This window comes from Simochromis diagramma, unplaced genomic scaffold, assembly GCF_900408965.1.
Source record: "Simochromis diagramma unplaced genomic scaffold, fSimDia1.1 OVJJ01000510.1, whole genome shotgun sequence".
In the NCBI taxonomy this organism is placed as follows: domain Eukaryota; kingdom Metazoa; phylum Chordata; class Actinopteri; order Cichliformes; family Cichlidae; genus Simochromis; species Simochromis diagramma.
In genome coordinates, this window is record NW_024387326.1 from 4,152,278 (window position 1) to 4,180,052 (window position 27,775).

General features: G+C 39.5%; 2 protein-coding genes across 2 annotated transcripts in view; both read right to left on the minus strand.

Annotated features, from left to right (window-relative positions):
• Positions 1-975: 975 nt before the first annotated feature.
• rpusd1 (RNA pseudouridine synthase domain containing 1) lies at positions 976-7,280 on the minus strand. The gene is made up of 6 exons (XM_040006064.1): positions 7,178-7,280; positions 5,550-5,773; positions 5,342-5,465; positions 2,841-2,943; positions 2,586-2,687; positions 976-2,385 (listed from the first exon to the last, which is right to left on the minus strand). Exons 2-6 carry the CDS (start codon positions 5,735-5,737, stop codon positions 1,967-1,969), a joined length of 936 nt encoding a protein of 311 aa, XP_039861998.1. The 5' UTR covers positions 5,738-5,773; positions 7,178-7,280; the 3' UTR covers positions 976-1,966.
• A 5,750-nt stretch (positions 7,281-13,030) lies between these two features.
• arhgdig (Rho GDP dissociation inhibitor (GDI) gamma) overlaps positions 13,031-27,775 on the minus strand; it is a 31,643-nt gene continuing 16,898 nt past the window's right edge. Inside the window, exons 4-6 of the mRNA XM_040006167.1 lie at positions 20,463-20,539; positions 15,551-15,614; positions 13,031-14,865 (exon numbers count right to left, since the gene is read on the minus strand). Coding sequence (XP_039862101.1) covers positions 14,669-14,865; positions 15,551-15,614; positions 20,463-20,539 — 338 coding nt within the window. The 3' untranslated portion in view covers positions 13,031-14,668. The remainder of the gene's footprint in view (positions 14,866-15,550; positions 15,615-20,462; positions 20,540-27,775) is intronic.

Here is a 27,775-nt window from a genome sequence, read left to right on the forward strand (position 1 = left end):
AGCTTAAGTAAATTGTCTCAGGCAGTCAGAGGTGTTACTGTTAGGTGGAGCTGCCCCTCACATAAACGCTTTGCAACTATTTTCACTAAAACCTTTTTTTCCCAACTGAGCATATTTGTGAAAGTTAAATGTAATGCAATCAAAGTTCATTTCCATGTGAGCATTGCTAGACACTGATAACAAAAACATAGTGCCAAGTACGTTGCAAGAGCCAAACATCACAAGTGTCCTTAGAAAATCTGGACTGATGACATCTCATAAAACTGAGAACTGTGAGAAAGATCAGGTAACAAGAAAGATAAAGGTCCAGTCCAACCATCTTCCTGCAGAATCCCTGACTCACTTCCTCCCAGGCTGTGCCTTTATATTTACTTATTTAGGATTTCCATCAGTTGCAACTGATAATAACCATCATTTTCTGTTATTTCAGACACATTGATTGGAATTTGTTTTTTTAACTGGATGGACAATTGTGTTGGACTAAAAAGAAGGAAGTTTTTAATTACCTCAGCAGCAATTTGTTGGGAAACCTTGGGTCCTGGGTCTTATGTGCTTCTAATATTGACATGGACCACCTACCCAAACACTGCTGCAGACCGAGCAAACTCCCAAATACTGACAGTCCCCAACTACATGCAAAACATACTCATGAGCTGCTCGAGCAACATGACTGTAAACCAAGATGTTGATCCAGCCTCCAAACTTCCAAGATTGAAAGCCAGTCCAGGATCCGTGGAATGCACCAGAACGAGCCTGATCCACTGAGGACGCCACAGCTCGGGGTGTAAGGGCATTTGTGTCACAACACGGTTTTTCACTGATTGAAATTGTGTTGGTTTGCAAATCTAACAATTCAGTCCGCAGTGTTGTTGTTTTTACACTTCTAGATTTCATCTATTACACAACTCTTCATTATATTTGATCAGCAGGATCCAAACATGAAGTGAGGGGAAAAAACCACATCAGGCAGCCAGGTACTTTATTCATTTTATTGGCATGTTCAAACCCTGCTTCTTAATCAAAGTCATAAATATAGCTGATCCCAAGTTTTTAATCATATATACCAGTTTGAAATTCAAATGTTGTTTGTGGTACTTGATGGGATTTTAAGGGGGAAAATCCCCCCAAAATTGTAGAATAATAGTGTGAAAAATAGAAATTTTTCATGCCATTATTAAAAATAGTGGACAGATGAACTTTGTACACCACATCAGTGCTCTGTACACTCACTGGCCACTTTGTTAGATACACCTTGCTAGTACCAGATTGGGCCCATTTCTGCTTCCAAAGCATTAAAATGCTCAGTTTGCATTTCAGCAGGTCTTTCTGTCCATGTTGACGTGCCTAAATGCACTGGGTTGCTGACATGCGATTGGCTGATCCCATATTTGCATTAATGAGCAGCTGAATGGGTGTACCTAACAAAGTGGCAAGTGAGGGTATTTGTACTGGACTAAAACAGACATAAAGCTGTAAAACTGCCCACAAACATTAAAGTCCTGGGTAGGATGCTGAGTAGTGTTTACAGATACAGTATGTTTCATGTGGGACTTCATGAGTGCTTTGTATCATAAATAACCAATCACACGAGTTTAAAAACAGTTTTTTTTCTGGGAGAAACTAACATCTGCTTTTGTAGTTCAGAAAAAGGCCAATTTCTTATAATGTTGGCACATTAAAATTAAAAAAGCAACAAGGAACTCTTATTAACTTGACCTTGAGCAAGGCACTTGTTTCGCAGCTTGCAGTGGGTATAGTGTGGACATTCCAGTAGTGCAGCATAAACTATGTTCACACATGCCTTTTTGTGATCTTAACTTGTTTGTGAGAACGTAAAGGAGTTAAACCACCAAGATGCAGCTGAAATGAAACAGATGTGGACACTCAAATAAAATGCATGCTCAACATGCACGAGGAGACAGCGAAACCCATGAAAAGTAATAATGATAATAATAGTAATAATAAATCAATCTCCAGCCCATTCACTCAGCCACTGCTGGCACTGTCTCCTCTGCTCCTCACTCTCCTCCTCGGTGCTCTGCTCCTTGCTTCGTTTTCTCCTCTCATCCTCCTCTTCTTTTCTCGCTCTCTCTTGCTCTTCCTTTTTAATCTTCCTGTCCTCCTCCTCCCTGCGGTGTATCAGGGCCTCCACAGTGGCATCTAGTGTCCTTAATGAGCACTGCGGGAGCCACTTGGGATCAACCGCTGGGACAAAAGGGTCTCCGGCAGTGACGCGCAGTGGCTGAGGTTCGAGGGGAATGTGGAGGAGGTGTGCGTGCAGCATCATGCGGTACGGGGAGTTGTCTGTTCCCGAGCTGTAGGTGAAGTCCCCGACAATAGGGTGGCCTAAAGCGCTGCAGTGGACCCTTAACTGGTGGGTTCGACCTGAGAAGAAAAGGAAAATTGAGCGGCAGCGGGAGGGTGACTTTTTAGGAAGTGTTTGCCTCTTTCTAAATGAATGTTACAGTTAAAAAAAACAAACAAACACAAAAACCCAGGCCTGGCACTGCCATCTTTACATGGAAGCTAAGCTTTCCTCTGTAAGAAGAAAATCTTCATTTGTCCTTTGAAACAAATGCAATTACCAGTGAGAGGCTGCAGCAGCACCTTGGTAACAGGGTCTCCGTCATATAACCCATATTCTAACACTAAGAGCTCGGTCTGGCAAGGCTTGGGGTTCTCACAACCTGACCACAGAAGGAAAGAACAGAATATAATTCAAACAACTGCTGGAAATTAATGATTTACTTTCAACACGATGTCCAGATGGAATAAATGTCAGAGTCTCTACTCATTGTTGTTCACACTCACAAGACTCAAACCAAGCCAAGTTTAAGTACCTTCTGTTCCTTCAACACACATCATATGTGTTTTTCCCTCCGTGGAATTCTTGCCGATGGAGAAGTCCACAGTGTGCGTCTCTCCTTCGACCGCCCCACGTATCTGGAAAGTAAAAAGTGTATTTTCACTGACACGTGTCTCAGAGCACCCGCACATCCATCATCTGGTTATTGTTCTTTTCTGCAATCTTTGTTAACCTGCTCTCCTTCCTCTCTCATTCATCCCTCGTGCTGATTGGTCAAAGAACAGAAGGTCAGCTCTCTTTCTCTCTCTCTGCCTGCTCTACCTTAACTCGGCAGTACTCGTCAGGTCCTATTAATCATTAATTGAGCTGGAAATTTTGGTTCTATTAGTTAGCTTACTCATAATAGTTTAGGGAAGTAGCCTGAATCTGTTGACCCACACTGTGGCCGGTTCAAGGCCTTCTTCCTCTTTGTTTTCTTTTGCCAAGCCTGACATCTACCTTAAAATAAAACTGAAACTTTAGTGATTCATCAGGCAGTTACAGTTTCCACTAGAGCAGGGCGATATGACCAAAAATATTTATCACGATATACTTTTGAAAATTTGCGATAACGATATAACTGACGATATAATTGACGATATAATTGACACTAGACAAATTACTTTACAACTCCACAACTTTATTAGTGCAAAAAAACCCCCATCAACGTATTTTCACTTAAACAAGCAGCTAGTTTTTATGTGCATTAAAGCTATATAAAAATTTTACCGTGCAAATGCAAATCCTTGCTGACAGTTTAACCAAAAGGCATTTCCAGTGGAAATTGGCCGACATATCCTCAGCATAACCATGTATAATATCCACAAAACTTAAAAAGAGGTTATTTTCCACATAAACCTTTCACAATAAAGCTCAAGATCCTGTTGAGACTTTTCAAAATAAACTGAATCAAGTGAAACAGTATGCCGAGTATTTACGGGTGAGAATTAAAAAAGAGCCGTCAGGTGCTAAAAAATAAACCTTAGACTCAAACGTTAGAACAGGCTTTTCCCTGCAGTACACTGTTTAATAAATACTCACAAAGAAAACGGCGGCCGTTACAACTTATGTCTAAATGTATCGTTTCATGCATCGGTTAAAACACTCAATTCCAGGTACACGACGCCCAGCTGGAAACACTTCACGCAAGTCGAGCTGCCCGAGATTCACAGAATTTACAGAAAATGTTAAATTTTTGTGATTTTTATCGTTATGGGACGATAGATGTCTTATATCGGGATATGAGATTTTGGTCATATTGCACAGCCCTACTATTATGTTGAAGCACAGTACGTATCACTCCGCGAGGCTCCAGCCTACGATAGCCGTCATGCTCTGACGGTGCGGGTTCGTAGCTTAGCAAAGTCTTACTAAAACATTTGACAGATTTTTGAGCGCCGTGTACATAAAATCATTTTGAGGTCAGTAAACACAACCAGAATTCATACATAAGGCACATGGGATTATAAGGGGCACTGTCGATTTTCAGAAAAATCAAAGGATTGATTTTAAGTGTGCCGTATTTTCCAAAAAAACACACGGTAATAACGACGGCCCGCTAGCATGCTCTACCAAAAATAGTGCTTTGTTGTGTATCTGACGGACGAAAGGTAAACCAGTTCCACACCACTGAAGTTGCAGCATTTTTACAAACCAGTTCTGGTTCATCCATTTAATTCAATGATCGGCTTTCACCCTTCTCATTCTCTGTCGCCGCCATGCTTTTTCCGCCATGTGCGTATGAAAACAAAGGCACTGCGCATGCACGTTTTACCCATATTCTATCGCGATATTTCATTTTCTTATCGTTGCCCAACATTATACCGGTGTTACAGTGAACGGTATGATATGGCCCAGCCCTAGTTTCCTACTATCACTTCAAATAATGATCGCTGGCATCATTTCTTAAGCCTCAGAAAATAAAAACTTAATTGTTCTGTTTGATTCCTCTCTTAAATTAGACGCACAGATCAGAGCAGCTGTTAAGCCATTTCTTTCTAATTCTGAACTAGAAAAAGTCATTCATGTTTTTATTACATCCAGATTGGATTACTGCAAAACACTTATAACACAACTGCAGCTCTTTCAAAATGCAACTGCTAGACCCCTGACAGGCACACAGAAGCGTGATCATCTTCTTAAATCGTTGCACTGGCTTCCTGTGAAGTACAGGATCAATTTTAAAATATTCTTCCTCACATATAAGTGCTTACATGAGCTCGTTTTAATTTATCCAGCAGATCTTGTACATTTCTATGTCCCGTGCGCCATCTGACTTACTGTATCTTTATCTCTTTTACTATTTTTATTTATCAAATTCTGAAAGATAAAAAATATTTTATCTTTTTCAGTAATTATGCTATGGATTAAGGGACTCTAACAGCAAAAAAACAACAACAAACAAACAAACAAACAAAAAAACGCTTAAAAACTCATTAAATTCATTAAAGTGTCAGAACACAATTGCATGTGTTTCACTGTATTTGCAGCCCATACCAGAGCGAGGTAGAATTTGGTCACGGTGCGGTCCTTGAAGCAGCGGTAAGCCCGGCCAGCGGCAGCTTTATTCAGGGCAACACAAAGAGCTCCACTTGTGGAGAAATCCAACTGATGACAGAACCTTGTGAGAGACGAGGAAAACAATAAGACTACTCCTGCTACCAAGAACATCTGACAAGTGCAGAGGAAGTAAAGGGATTCTGACCGAAATCCATAGTAGGTGCGTGGGTCAGCCAGCTGAGGGAAGCGGTGGCGAAGCTGTGCCTGTACGGTGTTCTTCTCGTACCACATCTTGCTGTCGATGCGGATGTCCCAGTGTTTGTCCACCACGATGTAGTCATCACTGTGATACAGTACACGCAGGCTCTCCAGGCTAGCGGGCTCCGTGCTCATCGTGTGCAGTGGTTAACTGGCACAAGCGCTGCAGGCCTGCAGGGACAAAGTCGCTGTCGTGACACATTTCACTGAGGGTTTATTTGAAGTACAGTACTAAAGACTTTCCTCTCACCAGTATAAAAAAACCTCATAGCTGCCACTTATATTAATTCAACAGTCAATAAATTATAGAGCATAAAACTTGATTAGTATAAACTAGCAGGCAGTGGAATGAAACCTTGTGTGTTTGGGTCTTGCACAAGTGTTTCTCACAACTTTCTTTGATTTCTGCTTTAATCTCATTTAACTCGGAATAAATGGATTTTAAGTTTTTTGTTGTTACATTATGCATACTTGTGCTTGCAGGTGCAAAGCATAAGTACCAGCATAGATATGCAACATAGCTGTGCTCGTGCAGCACTTTTCTAGGCTTACTGATCACTCAAAGGTCTTCTAACATCTTAAGTACACATTCATACAGCACATTATCTTGACATGCATGTTTCTGGACTGTGGAAGGAAGCTTGAGGACCTGATGGAAACTCAGTCCAGGTACCTCTAGAGCTGGTCAAGCATACAAACTCCATGCAGAACAGCCCTGCAGGAGTTAAACCAGAAACCTTGCTCTGATGCAACAGTGCTCATCAACCTACTACCATGCTCGTGTCTGTGTCAAGGTACAATCTCTCAAGGCACCCTATGTTTGAACTCCTTATGTGCAAAATTATGGTGTTTTACTATTACACTGTTTGAAGAGTCCTCCACGATCCTTTAAAAACCAGCAGGTGCCTGTCTCTCTGGGAAACTGGGCAGATGTGACAGTTCTCATGACTGAATCAAGCTTCTGCCTTCACCTCTGTCAGCGCTCTCCCATAAGAAATACACACAGACCTGACATGTACGGTTTCCCAGGTTTAGGTCTGAAATTCATCTGAAAAGAAACAGCTAAATTTTGACCCTGAATAGCCTCGGTGTACAACAATATTTTTGGGATTCAACTTTCATTTTGCGTATTTTGTGTAACTTTCGGAAAATGCGTCGAATTTCAGGGTAAAACAATAACATTCATGTTTAATTGTTTATTTTTACTGCTGTCAAATTAAAAAAAAAAAAGATCAGAATGGAGGAGTTAAAAGGTCCTGAACGTTTATGTAGTTTCAAAAAAGCGACAGCCTCCAGAGGTCTCAACCGCAGTGCCCCAAACCATCTTTACGGCTGTGAGGAGAACAGACCGGTGGCCGTAGCCTGTCTTATATTCGAGGACGTTTCCTTGGCCGTGAGAGCATCCCATCCACCTGCGCGTGTGGCAGTAAATCATGCGCCCACTAGTTTGCTAACTAGTGGTTTGCTATTAGCATAAGACAACTAACCTGTGTTGTATGATAAAATATGTTTTCTGAATAAGAAAGCCCGGTTATAGGGCTTTCTTATCATAGTTAATATAACCGGAAAACTTACCGTTAATAAGGACCCAAAAAGTGATAAATGTTTTCAACAGATGTAAACATAGCCGCTTGTGACGCACTGCACTGCGCATGCGCTTCATCTTCTTCGTGCGTGTTTTGGGTCGTCAGACTAGCTTAAAAGGTGCACAGCGCCACCACCCGTGTATGACGGTGTTTATTTCACCATACATGAACGATTTACGTTTACAAACATTTTATGATTCACCTCGTTGCTGGTTTACTTTGTTCAAGGATTAAAAGTCTCCAGTATTGTGCAATAGTCTTGAACCACCCCTTATTTCTTCATATTTTGCTTGGAAAATTTGAAATAGGAGACCTTTTAAAACATACAAAGAAATACAGTATACGAGATATGTATCAGTTTATACAATTGTAACAAGCGTGAAACTCCATATTTGATAATACCACCTTTATTCTTCAACACAGTTTTAACTGTCTTAGGCAGGGTTCTTGTAATTTCTTTAAGTAGTCTTCAGGAATAGTTCTCCAGGCTTCTTGAAGGACATTCAAAGCTCTTCTTTGGATGTTTTTGCCTTTTGTTCTGTTCTCTATCAAGATGATCACACAATCCTTCAATAATGTTGAAGTCCGGGCTCTGGGGAGGAAAATCCATGACTGATAGTGTTCGACTGTGTGTTTTTTCTATCCAGGTATGCCTTTACCGCACAGTATGTGTGTTTGCGATCATTGTCATGCTGAAAGATGAAGCTGTTGCCAATCAGATGCTTTCCAGATGGATGCGTGGTGGATCAATATCTGACCATACGTTTCTGTGTTCATAATTTCAACAAGATCCTGTAGATACTGCCTGTTGTTACTCTCTCCTGACCTACATATTGAACCAAAGATTTCCAGTTTGGATTCATCACTCCTTCAGACCTGCTGTCTTTCAGTCCAGTCCAGTGTGCTGGGTTTTTACCTCAGACTTTTTCCCCTGTTTCCCTTCTTTAAAAATGGCTTCTTTATAGCCACCCTTCTAATAGAGACCATTTATGGTGAGGCTTCAGTGAACAGTAGATGGCTCAAGTGAACAGACAGATTTCTCAGGTCACGAATCAGGTCTGAATGTCTTTCTATTTCCTAAGAACATGACTTTCAAATACAGTTCAGCTGGCGCAGATATTTTTTAGAAGCCCGCTGTTGCTTTTCTCATCCGTCACTTGTCCACTTTCCTCAAATTTATCAAGGATCCACTGCACATATGGCCAGGATATGTCAAGTTTTCAGCTAACAGCTCTTTGTGAATCAGCTTTTTGGGGCAAAAATAATATTTTATTCCTGTCAAATTGTGTTATCGTTGGTATTTTTCTAAGAATCAAATACAGAGGTGGGAACAAATTATGTGTTGTGCACGAACATTTTTCTTGTAAAACAAAGGGGGCCCTAGCAAAAAAAGTTTTGGAACCACTGCCTTAATAAATGATAAGAAAGTCTGGAAGTAAAATAAATTATAAAGAAATCAGGAATAGCTCAAGACGTCTGCACAAAGAGTAGAGAGAATGAATGGGAAATACTTGTCCTTCATCAGAGGATTTAAAGATGTGGTATTTTAGATAAAGCATCTATATTATTTATAGGCACGCTATTGGTTCACCTGTGATTTTATTGCCAAGCCAAGCGAAGAGAGTGAGGAAGAAGCTTCCTGATGTTTGGTTTTTAGCCCTATGACAACTGTATTGAAAACTTTGAACAGTTACAAATCAAACAGCTTGTCATCTGGACTGGAGTGAGCGGATTATGTTTATTGCATTTGTCTCATTTTATTATTTATTTATTGCCCTGTGGTACTGTTTCAGGTCAGTCCATAGTTACTGTGATGTTCATAATCCCTCACCTTCACCTCGGGACTTTAATCTGACAGGTCCATGTGACAATCCAGTATTGTGAGCATGTGGTAGCTGAGGTAATGAAATGCCACGTTTTGTTTACGCGCTTTGTTCAAGTCTGCCCCGGCACATCCAGGGGCATCGGAGGGCACCTGAGCAAGGACGTGCGAGAGGACGAAGACAAAGGGCTCAGATTCAGAGATGGGGTGAAGAAAACGTTTCTCCATCTTGTCACGCTTTGACCTCCTCACAGGTCCAAAGCTAATATAGTAAGTGAAGACTCTTTGGAACATTACGTGCTGAAACACATTGGTTGAATAAAGCACAGGCTCTTCCAGAGAGTAATCCCTGAACGCAGACAGGTAATAATGTGTGTTGAGCTAAGAGGATGAAGACTTATTATATAATTGGTGTGTGTGTTGAGTCAAATGCTGGAGAATTGGATTCAGTCGTGCTGCTGTGATGCTGTTTTTCTGGTTATTGTTTCGTAACATGTCATAGCAGATCATGCACTCCGATAAGAAGGCACACATGCTTACACACAGATGCACGTGGCACTAACACAAACGCTTCAGTCAGAGAGAGGATGAGCTGGCAGATACTGTGCAGGAGGCAAGCATCAATACTGATATTGTAAGAGGAAGTTTTTCAGCATCCTTACTGTGGATTGTGTGAAAAAAGATATCTAAAGATTCCTTGTTGCTCTGGATTTGCTTGATTTCTAACCAGCTTTCTCTATCTTGGATGTATTTTTTCTTTTTAGAACTGTTTTGATCTTTTCTGCACCACTTTGAGTTTGGTGCAAAAGTCTTTGCCGGCCATAATACGACCATTTTTACAGGTCTTTTCTCAAACTGTTTTTTTTTTTTTTTTGCCCAGAGACGTGACAAGGCAGGCTGTCTAGATACCGTTTATTTTATATCATTTGGATAAAGCGTGAAGGACACAGCTTATATAAGCGGTATTCATTTTTTTCCAACTCTGAAAGGTGTAATTTTTCTGACCTTGCATTTATTTCTGTAGGATTACTTTCTGAGACTGCCGTGAGTATTTTAAGCCGCCTCTCCACCATGCATAATAAGTCATTTTTGCAGGCTCGCTGTGATGAGCCTATAATTACGTCGGACTGGGGTCTCCTTTTGCTGCTGGCTCTGCTGCTGCTGGCGCTGGTCTACTCCTTCCTCTACCTGCCTGCCTCCGCCCAGCGAGCCTTGCTAGAGCAGGCCCTCAGCAGCAACAACACCACCACCGCCGTGACTGACTGATTCAGGGATGAACCGTGACAGAAGCTTCACGAATGGATAAGCAGAAAAGCGAGGCCATCTTACATATGTAAATAGTGTGGACTGTACTGCTTGTCATTTTGCCCAACAAAAATCAAGAAGCTGTAAAGTGTCAGTAAGGAAACAGAGACATGGATACTTGAAGATGGATTTAAAGTGCGTTTAGACTTGGAGGGGTTTGTAATGAGCCATTTAGCGCCTCTGTGTTTCAGAGAAGAAAAAAAGTATGTAGATGTGTTGAAGCACTGTACTTTCTGGAAGTCCTACTGGCCATGTTGTTCCCTCTATGTATATTAAAAATGGTATCAGGCATGTGTTCCTGTGCTTCTTTTTTTTCTCTTTAAACTTTGCCATGTGTTTTCAAGACCAATTGATAATAAAATGATATGCAAATCAATGCAGTGCACTAAATCTGCACAAAAAAGGCTGTTTTGTTCTAATTTCCCAACCCTGTTACAGTCCTGTGAAAATGAGTTTCACACCCTTAATGTTTTTGTAGAAATTAAGGAGTAAGTAGGAACCAGGTGCTGCTAATAACATGCACTTGATTCACAGATCATCAGGAAGTGTGAGAAACTCTGAACGGAGAAGCTTTGGCAGTTTGCTGGTCTGGACCATTGACAATTCCACAATCTTCCAAAGAGTGTCCCAGCAAATTCCTCCCAAGGTTAGACTGTGAAATGTTCGAGGAACCTGCAAAAAATCCAACAGCTATATCTCTGCCGGCCACAGTTAGCATATAAAAGTTCATGACAGTATAATTAGATAAAGAATGAACAAATGTGGCGTGTTTGGAAGTGTTGCCAGGAGAAAGCTCCTCTAAAATCAACATTTTAGCTTGACTTATGTTTGCAAAGTTACATCTGAACAAACCACAATACTTCTGGAACAATGTCCTTTAAGCAAACGACACTAAAGTGAAGATGTTTGGCCATAAAGAACAGCACCATGTTTGGAAAAAATCAACACGATCGCGTGAAAATACATGAGCGTGTCACGAGAACAACTTAGTTACCTGCTATTCAATTTCTGCAAAGCAGACTTGGGTTTAAGACAAACAAAAAGCTCAGTTTGAATTACCTTTATTAAAAGATACAGGATACTAGATTTGACACCAATATTTAAAGATGTAGCACTTGATTGTTACAGGCTGAGGCATCAGATCCAGAAAACGTTTTTTTTTTCCTTTCTGCTATTCGTGCCTTACAAATGGTTCCCGTAAATACTGTATCCGCAGTATACGACCACTACTGACATCTGGATATCGCATCGCTAATATATATTTTTTCTTTTAATCACATTAAATCCTTAAAAAAAGAAAGAGAGAATCTTGCTAAACCATGCAACACCCAACAAGCCAACATTTACAGTTAGTCTTAGACCACGATGATTCACTCAAATGGTACTTCAGAGTTCAATATGTTCAGCTACAATGAAAATATCATATCCAAAGACTTGACACAATAATGATAGTACATATTTTTTAAGGGACACCAGTTTATCCCTTGATTTACTGCTCTCACATTCAAGCTCGAAAGCTGAATATTATTCACATCTTACGTCCTTGGTATAAGAGAGAGGTTTAGAAAGGTTTAATTTAGTTCATAAGCGTATCAAATCCTTAAGGACTTACATGCATCTCTTTCTACAATATACACAGTTCAGTTCCAGTCGTTCATTGGTCTGCTTCTTCAAATAAAACATGCCACAAAGTCTCGCAAGAACTGGCACTTCGATAGCAAACACAAAAGTTAAAACACAGCATGTGTATGAAAAACGAAGGCAAAAAGGTCGGGCCTTTTTAGTTGGAGTGTAATCTGGGTTTAGGAGAGATGACGCACCATTATGAGGGGAAGAGAGAATATGTGAAAAGTTATTATAATCAATAACAGAAAACAGAAAAAAAAAAAACATATGAGAAAACAGAAAATGGAGATGTTAAGAAAGACAGCAAATACAGTCTCAGTGAATCTAAATGATCTAAATGCACCTAATTAAAATGTATCCTATTTTGCTGCCACAGTCTCTCACTCCAAGTAATTCCCTGTGGGTTTCTAAGTGTATGATGCCAGATCAGAGGCACAATTACGTTTGCTGTATGTTGGGAGCAGGTACGGCTGTGACACCTGTTGTTTCAGTATCTTTAAAATCACGAAATTTTGGACCTACAGTTCCTAAACTTTGATACAAAGTACCCACATTTGTTCACGACAAATAGCGCCAATTTACATTTGTGCAAGATTATTACAGATGTTTAAGGGTGATGCTAAATATGTGCTGTTCCTACTTTCTTTTCTCCTACTCCCAACTGGTCCTGGTGGATGGCTGCATTAACAGGAAGAAACCTCCGGCAGAGGTTTCTTCCTGTTAATGCAGCCTTCCTCCTTCCTCCCCACCATAGCCAACTGTTCAAAGATCTATATTTGTGAGTGTTTGATGTTATATTTTACTGAGCTATCATTGGGAACATTTTTCAGCTAAATGAGAAAAAACTGAGCACATTGTCTGTCACATGTGCTAATTCTGCTCCGGTCTCTACAGGCTAATCTGCCATAAGCTAACCTTTAAAGGTATTTAATTTTTAATTTAATAATGATTTGAAACTGAATTGTCCCTTTTTTAACTTTGTTGGCTGCATTTAAAAAACATTTGCAGGTACACCACAGGCGATCTGTCTTTCAGTTCCCCAGGCTTTTTCTTTAAAATGATTAAAAACCAACAGTGTTCTTTTTTTTAAAGATGTAATAGATTGGCAATGCTATTTTCTAACCCACCCTATCCCTGGTAGCAATTACAAATAACATTAGACTTATAAATAGTATTTATCTGTTAAAATCTCTAATTTTATCTCTAATTGTATGTGCACTAAAAATTGTGTTGGTCCCAAAAAATTAAAAAATTGAAACTTGAAACTTGAAAGAAAGAAAGAAAGAAAGAATGAAAGAATGTAAGAATGTTACTACTTAAAAATCTCTTATCCTTAAAGCTTACAATGTTAAACACCGAACACCGAAATTTCTCATCCGTGGGATAATAAAGGTTTATTCTATTCTATTAAATCAGGGATGGACAGGGTAAACAATGATCTTGTCCCTCACTGGTATATAACACTGTTATAACCCGCATGTTATAAGCACAAATATTCTCTCCCACCCAGTGACACCCAGACATCAGCCGCTATATTACTTAGAAACAGATGAAAACTCTAAACTGGTTCTGAGTTGTTTATATTTCTGTAGTTGCTTCTCAACCATTTGCAGCAGAAATGTGAGATACAATCTTGAAGTGTAAGTCTCCCTAATTTTAAGGAGGAAAGTGTACCACATGTGCACTTTGTGACTTTGAGGTTTTTTCAGCTAATCTGGTGCTTAATTGCCTCGATGAGCTGTCCCTGCTGCCGAGTTCACTCTGTGAATGGACCAAACAACCTTTCCTATCACCGGCATGTGCCTGCCCCTCTCATCTTCTTTTGTCTGTATCTCTGCTTTTTAAACCTGAAATGCTCTGATGTGTGAATCCGAAATCTCTCCTGCTGGTTCTGCAGGAGGTTTCTTCCTGTTAAAAGTGAGTTTCTTCTTCCCCACTGTGGCCAAGTGCTTGCTCATAGCGGTTGTTTAATTGGTGTGATTTTCTTTCTAATATTGTAGTGTCTTTACCTTACACTATAAAGCACTTAGAGGCGACTGTTGTTGTGATGTTGCTATAAAAGAAAACCTGTTCTAATGTTTGCTGCAAGCTGTTCAGGACATCTTGTCCCAGTTAACTCTATAATGATAAAATAAAAAAGAATAAATCCACCTTACTTACTGGACACAACAGCAGTCTCTGGAGTTTGTTTCCCTTCAGCTATAAAAACGATTTTGCCATGTTTATATTTTATTGGATTTGTGCCTTGAACGGATTAAACACCCTTTCATTACTTGCCTACACACGCCATGAGGAAGGAACTGAAAGCAAGCGGAAAGGGAGATTTCAGCATGTGGTTAACTCTGAACAATAGCAGAGAAAGAGGGCATTCTCTTTTCTAAAAGTCTCAGTCACTTGTGGTTTTCTGGAGGCCTGCATGTAGTGCACTAAACAGAAAAGGAGGGAAAAGGTGGAAGAGGAGAGTTAGAAAACTTCTTGTTTTGGCCACTGCAAGGTAGCTCTCATGAAATGTGGCGGAAGATGACAGAGACAAGAGGGGATGAAGAATAGACGTGAAAGAAGGAAAGAGAGCAGAATTATTACTCTCTCTCTCACACACACACACACACTCTCTCTCTCTCTCTCTCTCACACACACACACACACACTCTCTCTCTCTCTCTCACACACACACACACACACACACACACACACACACACACACACACACACACACACTCCCAGTCGATTAATTCCAGTCCTTGCTGATATTGAGGTTCCACTCCCAGGATAAGTAGACGTTCTTGTCATCATCAGTGAAGCAGGACTTGATCTGATACTGGCCACGGGACATCACGCCTTTAGTTGCCTCATCGATCGGGCAAAGAAACTCCTGCTCCCCTGCGCGTGGGCCGTAACTTCCTACCATGTACACCGCCTTGTTCACTGTGAAGAGACGCAAACAGAGCATGTAGCTCTCTAAAAACCTTTTTTCTGAGTCTAACAATCTATCTGTGCATTCAGTGCAAACATTTCAAAGGTGCCATTTTCACCCTTCTGTACTTTTATTTTTGTACAATATGTATGTGACATACAATATTTTGTTCATAAAAAATAGAAACACAAGTCCATTTCACTGACTGATGTTCAGTGTCTTTGTTGATGGATGTTTAGTTGCATTCAAACACAATATATGGACAATATGCAGAAGCTGCTCAGCCATGAAGCTCCCTGCACAAAGTTTTTGTGCTGAAGTTAATGCCCGGGGAGGTTTGGATCTCTGCAGTCGCTGAGTCATCAGCGTGTTGGTTACCCCCATCGTTAACTCTACATAGTCTGACACTTTGTGGCTGAGTTGCTATGGTTACTTAATGGTTCCACTTTGGAATAATACCACTTTAGATGATCGTCACATATTTAGGAGGGATAGAATTTAATGAACTGACTTGGTGCACCATGCTTGAATTAAGTGAGCTCTTTAGAATTACCCATTTTTCAGAAATGTTTGTAAAGGCAGACTGCATGGCTAGATGCTTGATTTTACACACCTGTGGCAATAGGATCCACCTCTTAACTTGGATTCAAAGGTTAAGACGTGTGTTCCAGCACTTTTTTTCATGACTGAACTTACTTCTCACTCCTTTTCTGTAGGTCACTTGACGGTACTTCAGGCCAGAAACGATTTCTCTGTTCACCTGCAGACACACATAGTTTCAAACATGTTCATTAATTTGTGATTTCCTCTTTCCAGGCTGCCCCCACCCCCAAAAAAGAAATCAGTTCACACTGACTCAGTGAGCAAAAGGTAACTGAGAGTGTCTAATTCACATAATGCATAATGCAGCATAAACCGATGTAAAAAAGAAATCTCCACACAACCTTAAGGATATCTTTGCTACATTAATGGAAACACATTTTTATGTACAAAAGGAAAATGAAGTAATTAAAGAAGAAATACCAGACACGTAAACAAAATGTACATATCTGAGATTTGTAATCTTATGTGGACTGATTTAGTCGAGATCTTCTAACATGGGACACAAACAGAGATACTACAATTGCTCATCACTCACTATGCAAAGTGCCTTAAAACACAATTACCTTTTATTCAGATGAGACCACAGCTGGAAAAAACAGCTTCGTGTAATATGTAGCAGCATCCTTCCTCAGTCAATACATCCATCATTACAGTACTTCTGCTACTGGAGATTTACTGCTATCCAGCATCCTCTTGGCAAATTAAATAAATTTTTTCATAAGTAGCCCATAAGTAGTTTTTTTTTTTTTTTAAGCAGATTTGTGTTGATTAGCTTGTATTTTATCCATTACACAAAATGGGTTATAAGTTTCACTTTATTCGTTACATTTTAATGAGGTGAGAAAAAAATACTAGTCTCAAGGAAAAAAGAGAGAAATTCTGGGATTGTCATTATTTCTACACATACCCTTACACACACATATGGTCTGTGGGACCTAAAACATTCAATCAATGAAGTAAACCATCGTTAAATGTAACAGCAAACTGCAGTGATAATCTTTGCCCAGCAGGTGTCCTTGCAGCACAGCTGAGCTGCTCATTCCCTGAGCTGTTTGGCTATTCTACCCACCTCTACCTTTTCCTTCAGGGCAAGGTCTCTTGGGTCCTTCCTCAAGCCCAGTACTTCCACACATTCACACTTAGACACACACTGACCTATTTTCTAGGCTTACTTACTCTTTGCTTTTCAATAAAGATCCAGGTGATAGGGTGACTCGCTCCTGGTGATTCATTCAAATTACTTCTGTATCATAACAGCAATGTTTAGCTTTCATCTCCAGGTCAATAGTATTCCCCGCACTCTCAGACAATGAGACCTACGCAGGGTCATAGATGAGCTGGCTCCTGGTTGTCTTACAATCAGCTCCACCGAATTTCAAAAATGCGATAAACTACTATCCCTACTGACTCAAGGGAAGTTCAGCTAAACTACAATTGAGTTCTGACCTTTTCTTATTTCTGTGGCAAATAATTAATGAAGTTACCCTCTGGGGAATTCACTTGGTTTCAAAAACATTTTCATCACCTCAGGTGTTTATTGTGAATGTGACAGCTAAACGTTGAGGGGTTTATTTGTAACAGAGAAAAGAAGGAAGAGATTAGAGGTGTGAGGAAGTGTGGATGGCAGAGCATGAAGTGAAAAAGAAGAGAACAGGGAAGTGAGGCAAGAGAAAGGCAGGAAAGGATGATGATGCTGGGAAGAGGAGAGGAGAGTGTGGAGGCTGGGCGGGGTAGCATTTGAATGATTAAAGGAACATTATTAAAAGAGACAGGGGAAAGGAATTGAATTAAATCACTGCTATCATCAGGCTTATTAATATAACAAATAAACTAGGAGGAATTTGGGTTGTTACTGGTGTCATAATGAGCAAACATAACTGACTGGATATTTACTTTTTTCTTTACATTTACATATATAAACATACATATATACATACTAGGGGTGCAACGATATTCGTATCGATATTGAACCGTTCGATACAGTGCTTTCGGTTCGGTACGCATATGTATCGAACAATACAACATTTGTAATTTATTTTATCAATTTTCCTTCTGACGATGCTGTCTGTGTTGAGCGCTCAGTGAATCTGTGTTCGACTACTCCGCCTAGGCTGCACTGTCAAGCGCAGATCCACTGAGCGCTCAACACAGACAGCATAGTCAGAAGGAAGAGCGCAGGGCAAGCTAGCGAGACAGAAGTTAAGCTCTACTTGCAACATTCAGATCTGGCGTTTGGAATTATTTTGGTTTTCATGTGACGTATGACCCTGAAGGTAAGCGAGTCATGGACTAAAGTAAAACAGTATGTTGGATGTGCCATGCAATGCTCAATTACATTGGTGTGAACTAGTGTGTTAGCGCAGTTAGCTCGTTAACGTGTTTGCCGTCTAGCCCCATGCACGGAGCGATCGGCAGTAGCTCGTTAACGGAGATTTGCCGTGTTGTGGCATTAAGGTCATTTCAACGAGATTAACCTGAAAGCACTAGTGGGAACACAACGAATATGACTGCACATTTACGCCGACATCATCCTAGTGCAAAGACAAAAACAACAAGCATGCTACTAACTTTAGCCGAGTCATTTAGACAGCTGTTAGCACATGATTCTCCTTATGCTGCTGAGAATATAGCCCAGAAGAAGCGGATAGTATAGCTTTTATTTTGGAAAGAGCCATTTCTCTGTAATAAACTCTCTTTTCCAAAGATGAGTGATTCCTCAATCAGATACAGGGCTTGCAATATCGCTAGCCCGACGTCCCGGAGCTAGCGATTTTTTCAGTCGGGCTACCAAAATCTATCTCTTCCCTGCCCGTCGGGCTATTGTAGGAAAAATATATGTCAATGCTTTTGCATTCTTTCAGAAATGTAGCTGGGTAATTATGTCATTGGCATCGGTGAGCCACTGTCAATATGTGACATATTGAAGTCGCGTTTGAATTTGCGCTTGTTTTTTTGCTTTCACTTTGCAATCGTGCGAACTGTGTATAGTGAGCGACAGCACTGATCTGTGAGTGATGATAATTTGTGCACCAATTCCTCTGACATCGTCTTATTAATCGTTAGCTTACTATGCAAACATGACAAGTGAAATCTCCCGCAGCAAGCTTAAACATATGAGAGGTTGATCGCGCAGAGAATCGCTGAGCTTATGTGAGTGAGCGTGTAAAAGCATTTCAGTTCTGCTGAGCCAAATAAGACAGGTCAGGGTGAAGAAGTGACAGCCAAAGAAAAGCTTACCACAAAACGGAGAAGTTATGACAAATCAGACTATAAGGCAAAAAGAAAGTGCAGCTTTATGGTTTCATGGACAAAAGAATTTCTGTGGCTGCAATATGATGAGCTAAATAACCAGGGCTGCACATAAGTGGTCCGCAGGTGCGCATTCGCTGTCAAAATAAAAAACACGCACAAGGGTTAGGGTTAAATTTAAAAACTGTACTTTTGAGTTAAAATATATATTTATAATTTTAATAAATGACAAATTAAAAATGCATGAACATTTTTTGTATCGAAAAAATATCGAACCGTGACACCAAAGTATCGAACCGAACCGAACCGTGAATTTTGTGTATCGTTGCACCCCTAATACATACGTATACATGCACTTGGCAATACGGAAACACATTCAAATAAAAATTTAATGTTCATTTGCAGCATTTATAGCAACGTTATCCTTTCAGGGAAATTTACAACATCAACACAATCATTAAAGTCACTTTCACACATGCACCACAACTCCGAACTTAGCCTGCCAGCTATCTAGCACAAAACCTGTGTGAAGGCACCAGTGGGAGAATATTTTGGTTATGTGTGCTGCCTCCACTAAACCACACAGAGGACTTCCAGTAGTACAAAAGCTACTGAAGTGGACAATTTCCCACAGTGTGAGAAGTGACAGCTGTGGATAATTACCCTACCTGTTTCTGTCTCCTTATAATTTTACAGTACGAGATGTAGTCAATTGTGCACGATATCCTTTGAACACAGTGTTCTCACTGTATCCTGTACTGTGGCTGACAGATACCTTGTCCCTTTGCAAAGACAAATTATAAATCAAAAAGACTTACAATATGTATTGATAGTCTTTGTGCATTAGAGTAAAACTGAGGAAAGGTCACTATGAGACTGATGCATGTCTTGAAATGTGGTTTATATGATGGAAACATATGAAAATGGAGCTGTTAGTGTCATATATGTCTGGGTAAACCATAATGGGCTTCCACAAAGAGGAACATTCAGCTAATGCAGTTAGAAGAGAAAATAGTTCAAGAGAGATAAAAGCCCAGAAAAAAAACATGAAACTGGAAGAGTTTGTTGAAGTGGAAAATCCCCCGAAAGCATTAAATGTGTAGCACAGTGCAGTGACAGAAAGGAAGCTAATGAAAGGGCTCCGGAGAAAAAGAAACTGACAAATCTTCCCTGAGAAATTATTGTGTGTATCCTTCCTTTGAGCCTCAGTGTGTCAGAGTGGATCACAACCTTGAGTGTGCTCCTCCAATGGCTCCACCTAAGTGACCTCTAATCCACCGCCAGCAAAGAATCAAGATGGACAGACTCTTCCAGTGAGCTGTCTGTATAAAAACGTCTTGGTGCAAACTGCCATATTCTGCAGTTCTGCCCTTGGCCTCTCAGTGTTCACGTAACAAAGACAGCTGATAACGTAAAAACTCCCACCGAGTCTTATTTCCACAGCATTAAAAGGGTTTCATCTCCAGCATGAAGCTTTACAAGCACTATAAAATTAAGCAGCACTGAAAAAGCCCATTAAAAAAAGATAATGGTCTGCTTTGATTTTGGTGGTTTGATTTTATAGCACGTGGTGGCTTACTCAGCACTGTGTCTCCCTTTCCACCTCTTAATCACTTCCAGTAGATACCTTCCCATCTGTTTGTTTCCATCCCTCTCTCTCTCTCACACACACACACACACACACACACACACAGTAACCCACACTAAGGCTCGCCATCCTTAATATATCCTGTGTGACTGTATCTTTCCAACTTACCTTGAAGTGTATCTTTAGTCTGTATTTCACTCCCTCCTGTAAGGAGAAGCTCTTCTCCTTCAGAGCGATCAGGTCTCCTGCACAATCAACAACAAAGAAACAATAAAACATCCCTAATGGACCACATGACATGTATGACATCACTCACTCCACATGTAAAATGACTAGAAGGGTCACCCTCTTATTGCTTCTTACTGACTTACACAGCAACTGGAGAATTGCACCATAATATGACCACCATGATATAATTGTTTAAAGAGGGATGCCAGTGAATTCCCAGTATTGTCTTCTCATGTTTTCTGCTAAATCGGAATGAGTAAATTTAAAAAGAAAATGTGCTTAAAGTTATAGTGCGTAACATTTTCCCCTTGAGATGTTAGTAGATTGCAGATTGTCCCTCCCAATTAAAGCACATAATCCTAGCTATGGTAGCTGATGTAGGACAAACATGTTTTTGGCAGCCAAAACCAAAAAGATGTGCCCCATCACGGACACAGCTGGTTAGAGTGTTTCGCTACTTTTTTACATGCTATATTTCAACATATTTTAATAAATCATGGAATAAAAAACACATATATAATCCATTAATGATTTTGCAATATTTAACACTATAACCCCAGAGTCACCATAAAATCTCTGAGTGTATTTAGCAAAGCTAAGTTTTGCCACTATCTGTGAAAGGCTGTCAGTCCACCGTTTACCTCAGCTATCAGTGCTGGAAGCGTCTATGTCTGTTTATTTGGGAGGATGCTGTAAAAGTTTGTGAAAGAAGTCAAAGAGTCAGCGCAGCTCACTTCTGACAAATGACAATAATATTGAGGTGAGTTGTTGAGAACTTTTCTGTCAGCAGGTGCTGCTGTTTTTGCCATAGTTAGCCAAACCAAGCTAACTTTTAGTTATAAAGCACTTTAGAATAGTACTTAACATTATACATTATACAATACAAAAACAACTCTCAGTCAAACACTGTGGCCAATCAAAACAAGTGGATTTTAAGAAGTGACTTAAAACAATTAGCCTCTGTTAGCATATGTTAGCCTCTGTTAGCATCTGTTAGCATCTGTTACCTGCTGCTAGCTGGTATTAATGAAACTTTCTTGGAAGTCGATATAACTTTGTTGGACTCTGATGCTTAGTGAATAAACTATTATAGGATGTGAGAATATAATCAAGGAGAAAGTGCGATTTTAAGGACACTCTATCCAAATATTATCAGGCATATTGTTAGCTTACTGTATAACTGGCTGGTATTGTATAACCTGTCAGTTGTAGGTTGACTGGAGGGAACATGGCACTTTCCATAAAATAACCTATGAAAACGCATCAATTTCTTGGAAGATGACTAATTTATGTACTTTGTTTTTTAAATTATGAAATAACCTGAAAAAAATTGCTGACTGTACCTTTAAAGGAACTCTGACATACTGGTTATTTATTGTTACTGGGTAAAACCAGTATGGTTTCTTTGTATAGTAAAAGTGTCTCAGTTGTGTGGTGTGGTTGAATGAGTTCATACTGCAGTGGTGGCAAAGCATCCTGGCCCATTGAAAAAGCACAGAGCAATCAGAAATGCATCCACTGCCTAATCACTTTATATGTCAATTTAAACCAAACCATCAGTCCTGAGTGCTTCCTAATGGACAAAGAGAAACAAAAGAGGAAGCAAAGGAGGAGGAGATGAAGGAGAGATAGAAGAATGGGGCAAATAAAAAAAACAGATAGCAGTGATATGATGCGAGGAAGAAGTGAGGCAGTCAGAGAATCAAAGCAAGACATCTTAAACATCCACGTAGATGTCGTACATTTAAATTCGCAATAAATAAATAAATATAAACGCCTAACTGTTCCTACAGTATGTGGTTATGTCTTAATTTTGACAATCTGCACATCCCCTTGTGGTTTGGGAGCTCTTGTTGCTGCGAGATGCGAGATAAAGTCATCAGATAAAAACCAAACATGCCATTTACCTCGGTAGCTTCTCCATCTCTATTTCTGTCTCATTTCTTTGGACTCATCTCCCTCTCTGAACTGCAGCCTGTAACCCCCCCTCTCATATAACCTCCTTTCTACCTTCCTGTGCACCTCCTTCCTCTCCCTACTCTCGTCTCAGGAGACAGAGAGAAGAGAAAAGAAGCTGGCCACCCTTGGGAGCGTCTGACTGAGAAAATAGGTCAATGTGGAAAGCTGTCTACCTGTTCTCCCCCCCTTCTCTCTTGCAAAAAAAACGCAAGCAGGTACGAACACCAGCAAGTATGCATGCAAGGATACACACACACACACACAAGCCTAAACCTTACACTTTGCACATATTGCACCAATGGCGATCACTGCTTGTTATTTTTTATGCCACAAAATCACAAATTTGTCATTTTCTTTGTCAAGTCAGTTTTAAGTAGTCATTCTGGTTGCTGACCTAATTCAAAGGTCAATTATAGAATTATATTCTGTAGCAGGGTTAATCATATCTATATCTTTTATTTAATAATAATAATACATGGATATTACAGCAGTGCTACATGAGCATCATACTATAGAGAAGCCTTCTACTTTTTTTATTCCACTCCATTAATCTAACAGCTACACGTGCTTGTGTCACACTCTTCAGACTAGTTATTCATTTAAAATTCATGCACACTTCATATTAAATATGATGCATTAGCGCACATTAAACTCACCAGCCGTATACAAAGCAGTCATTAGTAGTTAACAGCTGGGCGGATGTGTAGCGGCACAGCAGCGAGAAAAATGTCAAAACAGCTGCATAAGTTATGATTTTGACCCGATGCTGGTGCTGCATAAGAGTCAAAGGATCACACTGGGCTGACTTGAGAAACATCCACCCAGTGGTTGTTGATACATGTCAGTCAGGGCTATAATTGACTGATTACACCACTATCTGTTAACACTGCCTACACAATTATGCCTCTGTGTGTAGTCCAGGGTTCGTTTATCATTAGCAGCAAAGGTTATTCTGAATGGGTCAGTTCATCAAACACTTCCCACCTCATCATTCATTTTAGATGTTTTTTTCCAGTTATTTTAAAACTGCATTATCTAGAAAACCACTTTTTATGGTGAATTCCTGCTTCTCTGTGGAGGAGTGTAACCCAGGTTAATACAAAATGATGGATTACGAAAATTAACATTTTATTTATGGCAGCCAAAGATTATAATAATATATATATATATATATATTTTTTTTTTTTAGCGTGTTTGTTTTGAAATAAATGGCCTAAATTTCATTCAGTGCCTGCTATTTACTGGATGAAATTGGATTTGACATCAAGCAGTGCTATATAAAATGTCTAAAAATGTTTTACCTTCATCCCTTAAAGCATTTTTATTAGCAAGCTAATGACAGTAGGGGCCTGAAATGTTGTTATTAAGAATTGCATTTTTGCCCTGGAACCTTTTTAAGCCAATGTGGCAAACATCTTCATCTTAAACGCAAAACATCTGCAGTTCAAGACCAGAAAGAGACACAATCTCAGCTTCACAGGTTCACAAGCTAGGAGCCTCCTTGTGCTGTCCCCCAGCTTGGATAAATGGGGGGTTGGGGTTGTGTCATATAGGGTGTAAACGAGTCGTCCCTTCAGAAATAAGGAGCCAGCTACTTAGCTAATAGATATGATAAGTATAAGATGTGACAATATGATAATTGTGGAGCACTCAAATCACAGAAAAACGAATCAGTAACACATTGCAGAGCAAACATTCGGACATTAGACACCAGCTTGTGGTAAAAGTGCTCATCCTCTTTCACCTCTGTTTCATCCTCTGACGCTCAAACAGCTGAGGTAAAATATTCAGGCTAGCATCCAGTTCTTTTGAATAAATCATCATGTTTTCTGTTCACTCTCAGTCGACTTTATTATATGCATTACACATAAAAGATATACCCTTGAAGTATCACTGACATAAGACACACAGAATATAATAAATGTTGCAGAGGCTGCTTGGTGTCGAGTGTGTGTCTGAATAAATGCGCAGCAGCATGCACGCTCAGCAAAACAACCCCGGGAACATGAAAGTTTAACAAAGCCAGTGCTTGCATTTAGGACACCAAAGCACCAAATGTCAAAGTCACGGATATTGCTTTGTGCAGTGTGGCCACACAGAGTGCAATATGTGGTATACAATATATTAGAGCTTTAAGTTAGACTTTTCTACTTGGTTATAAGATATTTATTATTAAACATTATACTTTTCACAGGAAAAAAATCTCTATCTATATACCTGATAGTCTTGCAGCTATTTCCACTGAGACAAAAAAAAAAACCTTAAAAAGCTATTTTTGTGCAGAAACAATTGCATTTCTTGTGTTTCAGTGCATTAACACCCAGGCTCACTCAACTAATTAGAAATGACGAAAAAAAAAAAATACAAAAAAGTGTCATTCAAGTAAAACTGAAATGGATGGCAACAGTAAAGAGATGTTGATGACTGGCAGGATAAGTAGAAGATGGTTTATTCAAAAGAAGAAACATTAAATAAGTGCATGTGAGCAATAACGTGGTTTTCAATTCACGTTCTTTGATTTATATTATTCCTTTCATTTAGTTGTGATTAAACAAGATCAATGTTCAATACACAGGCCAGTTTTACCTAAAGCCCTTCCCCTTCCTGATTTTTTACTTTTTTGCATTTTTGTCACATATACATGTTTCATTTCGTCACACAAAGATAACCAGCGTCAATGCAAAATGCAGTTTTTAAATAATGGATTCATTTATTGAAGGAAAAAGTTATCCAAACCTACATGGCCCTGTGTGATAAAGCGATTGCCCCCTAAACCTAATAACTGGTTTTGCCACCCCTAACAGGGAGAACTGTAATCAAGTGTTTGTGATAGAAGCCAATGAGTCTTTCAAATCACTGTGGAGGAATTTTGGCCCACTCTTCTTTGCAGAATTGTTTTAATTAAGACACATTGGAGGGTTTTTGAACATGAAGGTCATGCCAAAGCATCTCAGTCAGATTAGAATCCTAACGCTGACTGGGACGCTCAAAGATCTTCATTTTGTTTGAGCCATTCAGAGGTGGACTGGCTTTTGTGTTTTTCCTGCTGCATAACTCAAGTTTAGCTGAGCTTTAGGACATGAACAGAAGGCCAGACATTCTCCTACAGGATTTTGAAAAAGATGAAAAAGAGTTTTCACATGACTGTATATGATCCTGTTAGAATAGAATAATATATTACATAATGTAACTGGACCACAGAGCAAAGTCTGCTTTCCACCCACCTTGTTGTTGTGACAGAGACTGGGTACTTTGATATACGAGATAAATTTCACACCCTCTGGGTGAATGAAGGGACGGCTATGATTTCAGATGTTAAGGTTAGGAGGATGTGGACCCAAGTAACCTTGCCAAAAGTGAAAGGTCCCTGATGGGATGACCAGTCAAGCGTGCAGTCAGGCTGAGTGTCTGCTTTCTCTTCTCCCCACACACTGTCAGGTCAGTAAACTCTACTATTGTGCAATATCACCCTACATTTTTTCCAACCCTCTCCATTTCTGTAACATCAATACACACACACACACACAGACACACACACACGCGCGCGTGCGTATACAAACACAGCCTAGAGTGCAAAATGGGATCTCTAATGCATCCACTGAAGTGGTTTTAGCTATCTGACTGCAACATGATACCAGCATGGCTTATAGTGTTATTATACTGCAGCTACTCTGTAGAGTCATGCTTTCGCCAATCTCTCTTCTTCTTTTTAGTTCAAAACATGAACATGAATATCTCAAAGATTAAATACTGATATATCCACTGGTCCTCCTTACTATCAAAATGAATCAGAATCAGTCATTTGGTACATTAAAAAATGTTGAAGTGTTGGATAGTTCAAAGATTTTTTTCAATCCAGCAGTGTGCACTCAAATGCCATATTTGAACTCATTTCTGGTATATAGTTACATTTCACAATAACAAAAGCATGTGGAAAAATGAAATTTTACCATGAAATTCTTAGTCACAAAGATAAAGAAAAGGTTATATAATGCTAAAATTCCACAGCAATCATCCAACGTTTGTCCAAAGTTTACACAGATGGAGATAAAATGACCCGGGTTTTACATTATGAACTGAAATTTTTGTTTTTGTAGTACAGTTTGTCATATTTACTCAATCCAGCGTGGAAGTTGAATGAAAATGTCTTTTTTTCCATTGTTGTAACTTTGATCTTGAAAAATATTCCATGTGGTTTATTTTACAGTGCTGTGAAACTGAAATAAGCATGATTCCGAATTATTGTCATTGAGTGACTTTTTTTTATTAGTGCTGGACTATATTATATTAATATATTATTAACTAGCCAGTTATCAGACATTTTTTGATGTATTTGTCCCAAATTACAGATCCTGATTCATTTTGATGGCAAGAAAGATCAGTGAAGATGGTTTTGAGGTATTCATTCAATTCAATTCAATTTTGTTTATACAGCGCCAAATCAAAACAAGAGTCGCCTCAAGGCGCTTTATATTGTAAGGTAGACCCTACAATAATACAGAGAAAAACCCAACAATCACATGACCCCCTATGAGCAAGCGCTTTGGCGACAGTGGGAAAGAAAAACTCCCTTTTAACAGGAAGAAACCTCCGGATGAACCAGGATCAGGGAGTGACGGCCATCTGCTGCGACCGGTTGGGGTGAGAGAAAGAAGACAGGATAAAAGACTGCAACATGTTCAAACATTTCCACAGCAAAAAACAAAAAACAAAATTGAAAGGGGGTCTTTGGACCATTTTTCAAAACAAATATAACTTTAAAAGTATTTGATATATAAAGCTAAAAATTTCACAGCACTCATTATATATGTTCAATCTTTGCATTATAAACATTTTTATGCAAATCTGCAAACGTTCTCGAAATCGACAGATTTGAGATGGAATGAATAAAGCAAGGCATCCATTATCAGTTATTAAGGTTTTTTTTGTCCGCTTGCTATGATGATGAGCATAAATGTTATTGTAACAAACGCTTTCAGAGCAGTGCATGAATTAAATCATTTTTAGGAACCTTTACTCCCTGAGTCTTCACTTGTATTGAAATGGTTCTCCAGATATTTCCAGAGGTTTGAATTCCACTTCTATGGAGAAGTACAGGAATTATGACCTGGTAAACACAGTATCCTGCATTTTCCATAATTTGCGTTATTACCACTCATTGTTTCCCTGACAAACTCATACATATTCCACACCTGCAGGTTGTCATGAAGGTTTCCACAGCCCACGCTGAAATAAACTCATGACTCACTATGACATCACCTTAGCTATTGTCCCACACTTCATTCAGCTCCTGC

What these genes read in the sequence shown, in the direction of transcription:
- rpusd1 (XM_040006064.1), bottom strand. Translation starts at nt 5,737, where the DNA reads ATGAGCACGGAGCCCGCTAGCCTGGAGAGCCTGCGTGTACTGTATCAC. An exon ending in CGCACCTACTATGGATTTCG is followed by an intron (nt 5,466 to 5,549) that starts GTCAGAATCCCT and finishes GTCTCTCACAAG; the next exon opens with GTTCTGTCATCAGTTGGATT. An exon ending in CCAAATTCTACCTCGCTCTG is followed by an intron (nt 2,944 to 5,341) that starts GTATGGGCTGCA and finishes TTTACTTTCCAG; the next exon opens with ATACGTGGGGCGGTCGAAGG.